General features: G+C 43.7%; 1 protein-coding gene across 1 annotated transcript in view; it reads left to right on the top strand.

The window, feature by feature from the left end:
• The window catches only part of LOC111824010 (adhesion G protein-coupled receptor E2-like), a 123,771-nt gene that overhangs the window by 8,809 nt on the left and 103,209 nt on the right, over window positions 1-11,753 (top strand). Inside the window, exons 4-8 of the mRNA XM_023747217.1 lie at window positions 7,675-7,821; window positions 8,386-8,532; window positions 9,083-9,229; window positions 9,839-9,985; window positions 10,550-10,696. Coding sequence (XP_023602985.1) covers window positions 7,675-7,821; window positions 8,386-8,532; window positions 9,083-9,229; window positions 9,839-9,985; window positions 10,550-10,696 — 735 coding nt within the window. The remainder of the gene's footprint in view (window positions 1-7,674; window positions 7,822-8,385; window positions 8,533-9,082; window positions 9,230-9,838; window positions 9,986-10,549; window positions 10,697-11,753) is intronic.

Genomic DNA, 11,753 nt, shown 5'->3' with positions numbered 1-11,753 from the left:
TGAGACTCAGTGACGTGGGACCATAGCTGAGTGACAGGTCCCTGGCAGGGTGGCTGTAGAGTCCCAGGTATTATCTGAGGGCACCATGGGTGGAGGTGAGGCTGGACTCCTCTTTTGCTCCCTCACTCACTGCCACCTTCTTCCTGCCTCTGTACTTGGGTCTGGGGTGTTATTGATCCGTTCATGGATCAGAGGCTGCCTAGTTAGGCGAGCCCAGTTAGCCTGCCCCTGAAGGTCCTGTGGGATCAGACAGGATAAAATTCTCCCCAACAAGACACAACACAAAGGGAAAAAAACACAATTGTACTCACGACACTGATAACCCCAATATAAGTGACCACCTGAGAAAAGAGAATTAGGGGAGAGAAAAGAGAGCACAAATGATATCGAAGAGAGAAAAAAAAGATAAGAGAGAAAAGAAAAAGGAAGAAAAAGGAGAATATATATATATATATATATATATATATATATATATAGAGAGAGAGAGAGAGAGAGAGAGAGAGAGAGAGAACACCACAGAACAAACAGATAAACCAAAAAAATGCTAACACCAAACACCCAGCAAAGAGGGTGGGGGCAGAATCTGAACAGGCTGAACTTATTTACAGAAAATAAGGTTAAGAATTGGATGAATATGGGGAGGACCTCAGTTCAGTATAGAGGAAGTAGAAAGGGGATGAGTGGATAAGAAGAAATAGAATGAGAAGAAAATAATAATAAATTTACATAAAAATTGATTTTAAAATGGTATAAAAATAAAAAAATAGCAAATAAAATTGAATGATGGAAAAATAATGTCAAAAGAAATAGAAAATAAAGCAACAAACAAAAAAGAAAAAAAGAGATAACACAATAATAATAAAATAAAATAAAAATGAAAAAGTGAAGTGTTGTTCCTTTGGCTGACTTAAGATCCCAGTCTTCTGCACTGTCTATGGTTTCTGTTTCCTGCTTCTGGGACTGAAGGCCTCACTTTAGGCCAGTCCCTTTGGACTCTCAAGGACTATTCAGATTTTTTTTTTATCTTTTGTACCAAATAGGCTGTATTCTGGGTGCGGCTGTATTGGTTGCCCTGGAGATTGGAGGGAGGGGCTATCTCTTGAGGAGAAAATAGCTGCCCAGGTCCCGTGCTCAGGCATGACTCAGTGCCAGACTCACTGCCACTTCTCCTGGACCCCCTTCCCAGCCTCTCCCCAGACTCTACAAGTCCGCACCTTCTCCTGCACCCCAGCCACGGATGAGTGTCCGTATCCGAAAGGTCCTATGAACTAGGTTCAGTGAAGGAAAGCACAGGCCACAGAGAGGGGAAAGACTGAGCCTCTGCAAGCTTCTCTCCTGCCGGCTCTGCACGTTCTGTTCAGCCATTCAGGCTTCCCCCTCTGGGCTCAGTCTTTTGTGACTGTGGACCCAGATCTAGAACCCCTGGCACCAGCAGTCCCATGGGCCTCTTTTCCACAGTCAGATGCAGTGAGTAGCCCAAGGGAGGTGGCTCGGTGCCATTTCCCTCGGACCCTCTGGGCTCAGAGGTCTGGCAGATCTCTCCTGCCCAGATCCTTGATTTTACCTTTCTCCAGGGGTCCTCTGCTCTTCCCTGCTGCAAATTGTCTCACCAGCTGAGTGTCCTTTGCCAATTAGAGGTGGGTGTTATTCGTTTCAGCTGCTCATTCTATCTGCTCTGGGACAAGGCTCAGGCATGTCTGTCTATTCCTCCGCCACTTTGTCCTCCCCATAACAGGTCTAGTTTCATTTTTTGCATGTACCTGTCCAGTTTTCCCAACATTATTTATTAAAGAGATAGTCTAGTCTCCATTGTATGCTCTTGCCTCCTGTCAAATATTAATTGAGCATAATGGCTTGGTTGGATTTCTGGGTTCTCTGTTCTGTTCCATTGAACTATATGCCTGTTCTTGTGCAAGGACCAGGCTGTTTTGAGAACAGTGGCTTTGTAGTATAACCTGATATCTGGTCTTGTGATCCCTCCAACATTGCTCTTCTTTCTCAATATTGCTGCAGCTATTTGGGGTATTTTTTGGTTTCATATAAATTTTTGGAGTGTTTGTCCTAGGTCTGTGAAATATGCTGTTGGTATTTTAATACACATTGCATTAAATATATAGATTGCCTTGAGTAGTATGGACATTTTTATGATGATTATTCTACCAATCCATGAACATGGTATATTCTTCCAGTTGTTTATATCTTTCTCTAGCTCTTTCTTCAACATCCTGTACTTTTCTGAGTACAGGTCTTTTACCTCCTTGGTTAAGTTTATTTCAAAGTATCTTAATGCTTTTGTTGCAGTAGTAAATGGATTTATTTTTTTAGTTTCTCTTTATGAGAGTTCATTATTGGTGACTAAAAATGCCATGGATTTTTGGGTGTTAATTTAGTATCCTGCTACTTTTCTGAATTCATTTATTAAATCTAGTAGTATTTCGGTGGAGGCTTTAGGGTTTTCTATGTACAGTATCATGCCATCTGTGAATAATCAGAGTTTTACTACCTCCTTTCCAATTTGGATGCCTTTTATTTCTTCTTCTTGTCTAATAACTATGGCTAGGACTTCCACTATTATGTTGATCAACAGTGGTGAAAGCAGATATCCCTGTCTTGTTCCTATTCTTAGGGGAAATGCTTTTAGTTTTTGCCCATTGAATATGATATTGGCTGTAAGTTTGTCATACATGGATCTTATTATCTTGAGGTATGATCCCACTATTTCCATATTGCTGAAAGTTTTTATCAAAAAAGGGGGTTGTATTTTGTCAAATGCTTTTTCCGCACCAATTGATATGATCATGTGATTTGTGTCTTACAATCTGTTTATGTGCTGTATCACATTTATATACTTGTGAATATTGTACCAGCCTTGCATTACTGGAATAAATCCCACTGGGTCATTGTGTATGATCTTTTTAATGTATTGCTGGATCTGATTTGCAAAAATTTTGTGGAGGGTTTTAGCCTCTATGTTCATCAGTGAAATTGGCCTGTAATTCTCTTTCTTTGTAGTGTTTTTATCTGGTTTTGGTATTAGGATAATGCTAGCCTTAAAGAAAGAACTTGGAAGTGTTCCTTCCTCTTGGATTGTTTGAAATAATTTGAGGAGGATAGGTGTTATTTCTGCTTTGATAAATAACCAAATAAATATTTGGTAAAACTCCCCTATGAAACTGCCTGGACCAGTGCTTTTGTTTGCTGGAAGTTTTTTGTTTTTTGTTGTTGTTGTTGTTGTTTACTTCAATTTCATCAGTAGTTATCCACCTATTAAAGTTTTCTGATTCTTCCTGATTGAGTTTTGGAAAGTTGTATTTTTCTAGGAATATCTCCATTTCCTCTAGGTTGTCCAGTTTGTTGGAATAAAGTTGTTCATAGTATTTTTCTATGATCCTTTGTATTTCTGTGGGGTCAGTTGTTACTTCACCTCTTTTCTTTCTGATTTTCAGTCCTCTTTGTTTTCTGGTGAGTCTGGCTAGAAGTTCATTAATCTTATTTATTCTTTCAAAGAACCACCTCTTGATTTTATTGATCTTTTGTATTGTTTGTTTGTTTTTGGTGGTTTGTTTGTTTGTTTATTTGTTTTTGGACTCTGTGTAAAATATTTTCTACTTTCTACTTACTCTCAACTTTTCTTGATGTTCTCTTTCTAATTCTTTAAGTTGTAGTGTTAGATAACTTATGAGCTTTTCTTGTTTTTTGAGATAGGCCTATAGTGCTATGAATTTTTCTCTTGGGACTACTCTCACTGTGCCCCATAGATTTTGGATTTTTGTGTATTCATTTTCATTTGTTTCCAGGATGTTTTTTATTTCTTCTTTGGTAACTCATTCATTGTTTAATAACATGCTATATAGTCTGCATATGTTTTATTGTTTTTGGGTGCTTTTATTGTACCTGATTTCTAATTTCATGTCATTGTGGTCTGAGAAGATACTTGATATGATTTCAATCATCTTGAATTTATAGAGACTTAGCATGTGTCCTAACATGTGTTCTGTCTTTGAAAATGTCCCTTGTGCACTTGAGAAGAATGTATATGCTGTGGGTGCCATGTTCTGAATATGTCAATTAGTTTCATCTGCTTAAGTGTGTAATTTAGGATTGCTGTTTCATTGTTGATTTTTTTGTCTAGAAGATTTATCAAGTTTTGTCAGTTGGATATTAAAGTTCCCTACTATGATTGTGTTGCTGTGATATCTCCCTTGATATCCTTTATAAGTATTTTTTATATATTTGGATGCTCCTGTTTGGGTATATATATCTTTACCAGAATTATAACCTGTTGTTGTATTGATCCTTTTAGTATTATGAGGTGGCTTTCCTTATCTCCTGTGATGGCCTTCACTTTGAGGTCTCTTTTGTCAGATATAATTATTGCTACCACTGCGTTTTTAAAATTTCCATTTGCCTGAAAAATACTTTTCCATCCCTTCACTTTCAGATTTCATGAGTCCTTTGTTCTGAGGTGGATCTCTTGTAAACAGCGTATATATGGGTCTGTTTTCTTATCCATTCAGCTACCCTTTGCCTTCTGATTGGAACATTTATTCCATTTACATTTAAGGTTATTATTGATAGGTACTCATTTGTTGCCATTTTTATTCTTTATGCCTGTGTTCCTCCCTCCTTTTAGATTTCTTCTTTCAACAACAGTCCCTTTAGCATTTCTTCCATTGCTGGTTTGGTGGAAATAAACTCCATCAGCCTTTATTGTCTGAAAGTTCCTGACTTCACCTTCAATTTTGAATGATAGCCTTGCTGGAGAGAGTATTCTTGGATTCAGTACCTTGATTTTCATCACTTTGTATATACTTCATGTCATTACCTTCTGGCCTGATGTGTTTCTTTTGAGAAATCCATTGATATTCTAATGGGAGATCCCTTGTCGGTAACTTTCTGTCTCTCTCTTGCAGTCTTTAAGATTCTTTTTCTGTCTTTTATATTTGCCCATTTAATTATGGTGTATCTTTGTGTGTGTCCTTTTGGGTCCAACTTGATAAGCACTCTCTGTGCTTCATGAACTTGTGTGACTTTTTTCTTCCCCAAGTAAGATATCATTTCTGTCATTATTTCTTTGAACAGGTTTTCTATTCTATGCTCAGGTTCCTCTCCTTCTGGCACCCCTAATATGCAGATGTTGCTTTGTTTCATGTTATCCCAAAGCTGGCTTAAAGTTTTCTGCTTTTTAGTGTTTTTTTGTTTTTTTCCAGTTGTTGCTCTGTTTGGGTATTTTTTTCTACCTTGTCTTCTACCTCACTGATTCCATCCACAGCTTCTTCCAGGATACTGTTGAAACCATCCAAGGTGTTCTTTATTGCAGCAATGTCACTCTTCATTTCCTCTTGATTCTTATTCAAGTTTATGTACTTCTAATTCAGCTTCTTATACTTCTCATTGAGTTTCTGTAATTCTCAATCAGATGTTTGAGCATCCTTATAACCATTACTTTGAATTCTTTATCTGACAAATTACTTGCTTCCATCTCATTTAGTTCCTTTTCTGGTAATTTCTTTTATTTCATTTGTGGATTGTTTCTTTGCCTCCCCATGTTTGCTGTTCCTTTATTTGTTTCTATTTATTAAGTCAAATTGCTATACCACCTAGATTTTTTGGGTTGGTCTTATGTAATAGGTGTTTTATGGAATCCAGTAGTGCAGTTTCTCAGATCTCCTGGGCTGGGTGTTTTAGGAAGACACCTTACTTTAGTCATTTGGATTCTCCTGTTTTTGTTGGGTCTTGATTGTTATTGTCCCATTTGTGGATGGAGTCTCCTTTCAGGGTGTCTGATTATGTGACTCACCCCTGACCCTGTTGTGCCAGCTTTTGTGGAGGTGCTGATTGAACAGCAGAGAATACAAAAAACAAAAAACAAAAAATAAAAATGAAGAAACAGAACAAGAATGTACACAAGACCCTCATAGCCAAGACAAAAGTGACCACCAGAGAAAAGAGAATTAGGAAAGAGAAAACAGAGCAAGAATGATAGAAAGAAAAGGAAAGAAAAAATATGGGAAGAAAACACAACACAAAAACAAATAAACAAAAAGCACAAACCACAAACACCAAATAATAGTAGGAAGAACCTGTAAATACAGAACTTAAATAAAGAAAATAAGAATAAAGAATTAGAGGAATAGGATAAGGAGCACGGTTTAGAATTAATGAGGGCAAAAAGAAATGAGAAGATAAGAAAAAAATTGAAAAGGAGAAGAGAGCAGATAGACCTAAATTAAGGAAGTGAAACAAGAAATTAGGAGAAAACGATGAGAAAGAGAAGAGAGAATAAAATTGAGTAGTCAAAAAAAAAGAGAAAGGAAAATTGAATAGGAGCAGGGAAGAGGAAAATTAGATATATGAACAAAACAACAGAGACTAGAGTAATTACAAATCAATATAGCAGAGAGATAAAGATGATAAATTTTAAAAGGGGGGAAAGGAAAGGAAAAAGAAAAACTAAAAAGGATCAAGGAGAATAAAAAGAGAAGTAAAAAGGAGAAAAGAGGAAGGAAAAAGTTGGGAGGGGAGTGAAGTGTCATTCATTTCAGTTGAGTTTCAATGCCCCATGGGAGCTGGCTTAGGACCCTACTTTTTTGTTCTGTCTGCCAATTCTGGGTTCCTGTTAGGTACTTAGGTGCTAACTACTGTCAGGTACTGTCAGTTGTCTTTTAGGAACCTGATTGAAGCTCCAAGCAATGCACTGGTCTATCGCTTGTGTCTGTCTCCACAGGACTTGGCTGTAAGCATGAGGGGTCAATCTGCCCTCGAGTAGGTTTGTTAGTTGCCCAGGGCCGGGGCTGCTTCAGCATACTTCCCTGATTCTCTGAGTTCCACCTCTGCCCACCTTGGCCTGTCAGCCAGCTGTCAATCTTAATCACTCTAAAGTCGGTTTCTAGCAGTGCTTTAGGTGGGGTAGGTGCTCCTTTGCTTTCTGGGAATATGATGAGTGTGTTTTCCTATCCCAGAGCTACTCCTCGGGGCAAAACTCCTGCCACAAATCTACCCAATGCCACAACACTGAGGGCAGCTATGAGTGCTGCTGCAGCCCTGGCTGGAAGCCGGTTCCTGGGTCCCCCAATGGCCCACACAACACCGTCTGTGAAGGTTCGGAGTTCAAATCCCATAAATGAACCACATCTTCATTACTTGGCTGAGCCATCTTAAATGAAGCTGCCATAAGGAGCTTTGGCAGAGAAGGGGCAGCACTTTCAGCAATGGTGTGTGCCCAGTGCAGGCAGTGAGGAGAGGGGAACTGGGCCAGGCAGGGCTGAGCTTCGGATTCTGTTCCAAAAAAGGTATGAGTGCAGCTCTGGGGGCAGCGGTGCAACAGCCCACAGCCCACAGCCTCAGCACGTGGGAGCTATCAGTGTGGCATCCTCCCAGGTTAGGAGTCCATCACAGGTCCTCCCCCAGTTCATCCTGCCCCACAGGTGGGACACACACCTTTGTGATAACACTTGCGCAGACACAGTCCTTCCTTGTCCACCTAACTGGGGGACTCTGAGCTTATGGTGCTCTTACCCTGGAAAATGTCACCACAAGTTTGTATATGTCGGGCTAAGTGACAGGTAAGCGGGGCATAGTGGGGTGACCTCGGTGTAACTTATGAGAAGGGGAAGCATCGTTATGTGCAGGGAATGGAGGGAGGGCCTGACACTCTCTCTGGTTTGTCCTCAGATGTGGATGAATGTAGCTCGGGGCAAAACTCCTGCCACAAATCCACCCAGTGCCACAACACCGAGGGCAGCTATGAGTGCCGCTGCAGCCCTGGATGGAAGCCAATTCCTGGGTCCCCCAATGGTCCAAACAATACCGTCTGTGAAGGTTCGGAGTTCAGATCCCATAAATGAACCACATCTTCTTTACTTTGCTGAGCCATCTGAAAGGCAGCTGCCATTAGGGGCTTTGGCAGAGAAAGGACAGCATTTCCAGCAATAGTGTCTGTCCAGTGTAGGCAGTTAGGACAGGGCAGCTGGGCAAAGCAGGGCTGAGCTCCAATTCTGTTCTAATAAGGGCAGAAATACAGCTCTGGGCACAGTGGTGCCACAGCCCACAGCCTCAGTGCAAGGGAGCTATCAGAGTGCAGCCATCACAGGTTAGAAGTCCATTACAGGACCTCCCACAATCCATTCTGCCCCACAGAGTGGGTCACATCTTTGGGATGACACTTGCACACACACAGTCCTTCCTCTTCCACCTTGCAGGGATGCTCTGAGCTTAGTGTGGTTTTACGGTGGAAAACGTCATCACAAATTTGTATATGTCGGGCTAGGTGGCTTTTAGGCAGGGTTTAGTGGGGTGGCCAGAGTGTACTCTGAGAGAAGGGGCAGGAGCTTTGCATGCAGGGAATGCAGGGTGGGGCTGAAACTCTCTTTGGTTTGTCCTCAGATGTGAATGAATGTACCTCGGGGCAACACTACTGCCGCCAATTAGCCATATGCCACAACACCGAGGGCAGCCATGAGTGCCACTGCCCCCCTGGCTGGAAGCGGATTCCTAAATCCTCCCATGGCCAACAATACATCACCTGTGAAGGTTCGGAGTTCAGATCCCATAAAGAACCACAACTTGTTTATTTGGCAACTGCCATAAGGTGCTTTGGCAGGAAAGGGGCAGCACCGTCAGCAATGGTGTGTGCCCAGTGCAGGCAGTGAGGAGAGGGCACCTGGGCTGGGCAGGACTGAGGTTCTAATTCTGTTCTAATAAGGGCATGCGTGCCACTCTGGGCACAACGGTGCCACAGCCCACAGCCTCGGCACATTGGAGCTATCAGTGTGTCAGCCTCCCTGGTTAGAAGAACATCACAGGTCCTCCCACAGTCCATCCTGCCCCACAGGTTGGGGTCCAGGTTTGGGATGACACTGGCACACACAACACAGCCCTGCCCTGTCCACCTTGCAGGGGTGTTCTGAGCTTATGGTGTCTCTACAGTGGAAAATGTCACAACAACTTTGTATACTGTAGGACTAGGAGGCTGTTAAGCAGGGTGAACTGGGGGTGTCCTCGGTGTACTTTGAGAGAAGGGACAGGAGGGTTGTGTGCAAAGTGGAGGGAGGGCCTGAAACTCTCTCTGATTTGTCCTCAGATGTGGATGAATGCACCTCCGGGCAAAACTCCTGCCACAAATCAGCCCAATGCCACAACACCGAGGGCAGCTATGAGTGCCGCTGCAGCCCTGGCTGGAAGCCGGTTCCTGGGTCCCCCAATGGCCCAAACAACACCGTCTGTGAAGGTTCGGAGTTCAGATCCCATAAATGAACCACATCTTCTTTACTTGGCTGAGCCATCTGATAGGAACCTGCCATAGGACTTTGGCAGAGAAAGGGCAACACTTTCAGCAATGATGTGTGCCCGGTGCAGGCAGTGAGGAGATAGTGAACTGGGCTGGGCAGGGCTAAGCTTAGATTCTGTTCTAATAGGGCAAGAGTGCAGCTCTAGGAGCAGGGGTGCCACAGCCCACAACATCAGTACGTGGGAGCTGTCAATGTGGCAGCCTCCCTGGTTACAAGTCCATCACAGGTCCTCCCCCAGTCCCTCCTGCCCAACAAGTTAGGGCACATCTTAGGTTAGGGCACATCTTAAGGATGACACTGGCACACACACACACACACACACACACACACACACACACACAGTCCTACCCTGTCCACGTTGAAGGGGCTCTCTGAGCTTATGGTGCTTCTACAGTGGCAAATATAACAGCAACTTCATATACTGTCAGACTAGGTGGCTTTTAGGCAGGGTTTGGAGGGTGTCCAGAGTGTAATTTGAGAGAACTGGCAGGAGCTTTGGGTGCAGGGAATGCAGGATGGTCCTCACAATCTCTCTGCTTTGTTCTCAGATGTGGATGAATGTACCTCGGGACAAACCTCCTGCCACAAATCAGCCCAATGCCACAACACCGAGGGCAGCTATGAGTGTCGCTGCAGCCCAGGCTGGAAGCCCATTCCTGGGTCCCCCAGTGGCCCTAACAACACCGTTTGTGAAGGTTGAGATTTTAGATCCCATAAATGTACATCTTCTTTACATGGCTGAGTCTTCTTAAAGGCAGCTGATATAAGGAGCTTGGCAGGGAAGGGGCAGCACCATCAGCAATGGTGTGTGCCCAGTGCAGGCAGTGAGGAGAGGGCACCTAGGCCAGGCAGGGCTGAGCTTCGGATTTTGTTCTGAGCATGAGTGCCACGCTGGGCATAGCGATGTCACAGCCCACAGCCTCAGCAGGTTTCAGCTATCAGTGTCAGCCTCCCTGGTTAGAAGAACATCACAGGTCCTCCCACAGTCCTCCCTGCCCCACAGGTTGGGGTCCAGCTTTGGGATGACACTGGTGCACGCACACACACACATTTCTGCCCTGTCCACCTTGCAGGGGCACTCTAAACTTATGGTGCTTTTACAGTGGAAAATGTCACCACAAGTTTGTGTACTTTTGGACTAGAAGGCTGTTAAGCAGGGTGTAGTTGAGGTATCCTTGGTGTACTTTGAGAGAAAGGGCAGGAGGGTTGTGTGCAGAGAGTGGAGGGAGGGCCTGAAACTCTCTCTCATTTGTCCTCAGATGTGGATGAATGCACCTCCGGGCAAAACTCCTGCCACAAATCAGCCCAATGCCACAACACCGAGGGCAGCTATGAGTGCCGCTGCAGCCCTGGCTGGAAGCCTATTCCTGGGTCCCCCAATGGCCCACACAACACCGTCTGTGAAGGTTTGGAGTTCATATCCCATAATGGACCTCAAATTCTTTATGTGCTGAGCCATCTGAAAGGAAGCTGCCATAGAACTTTGGCAGAGAAAGGACAACACTTTCAGCAATGATGTGTGCCCGGTGCAGACAGTGAGGAGATGGTGAACTGGGCTGAGCAGGGCTGAGCTTAGATTCTGTTCTAATAAAGGCAGGAGTGTAGCTCTAGGCGCAGGTGTGCCACAGCCCACAGCCTCAGCTTGTGGGAGCTGTCAGTGTGTCAGCCTCCCTGGTTACAAGTCCATCAGAGGTCCTCCCCCAGTCCTTCCTGCCCAACAGGTTAGGGCACATCTTAGGGATGACACTTGACTCACTCACACAGTCCTGCCCTGTCAGGGCCAGCCTGATAGGTGGATCCGGGCTGAGGTAGGGAGTTGGGAATTGAGAAAAGAAAGAAAGACAGGAGAGCGGGATCGGGAGGACTACAGCTCAATCTAGAAACTGCAGCAGCTTTATTAACCACACAATGCTTTTTATACACAACACACTGAATAGGAGGTCTGTCAAAGGGGTCCTCAAACTTTTTAAACATGGGCCAGTTCACTGTCCTTCAGACCATTGGAGGGCCGGACTATAGTTTAAAAAAAACTATGAACAAATTCCTATGCACACTGCACATATCTTATTTTGAAGTAAAAAAAGTAACGGGAACAAATACAGTATTTGTATTTGCATGTGGCCCGCGGGCCATAGTTTGAGGACCCCTGGTCAAGAGGAATGTATTCTTTGTTCCTCTTAATCTCTAAGGGAGAGACCAAGCAGAAGGACAAATTCTCCGTACAGCAATCTCAGTAAATAGTTACAGATTTCTTGGTAAGCGATGAAAGGCTGTTCTCATTCTACAGTTTGCTCTCATTCTACTGATAACCGCCATCCAAACAAGTCTGGGAAAACTGTGTGGGTAAGGGTCCCAGCCTTGCTAGCCCCTTCAGGTACAAGGACCATGTCAGCTTAAACCTGGTCACCAACACTGCCCTGTCTACCTTGCAGGGGCGCTCTAAGCTTATGGTGCTTTTACAGT

The sequence above is a fragment of the Myotis lucifugus genome, unplaced genomic scaffold (assembly GCF_000147115.1).
Source record: "Myotis lucifugus unplaced genomic scaffold, Myoluc2.0 scaffold_813, whole genome shotgun sequence".
In the NCBI taxonomy this organism is placed as follows: Eukaryota; Metazoa; Chordata; class Mammalia; order Chiroptera; family Vespertilionidae; genus Myotis; species Myotis lucifugus.
Note: the sequence above shows the minus strand (reverse complement) of the source record. Positions and strands in the feature narration are given on the sequence as shown.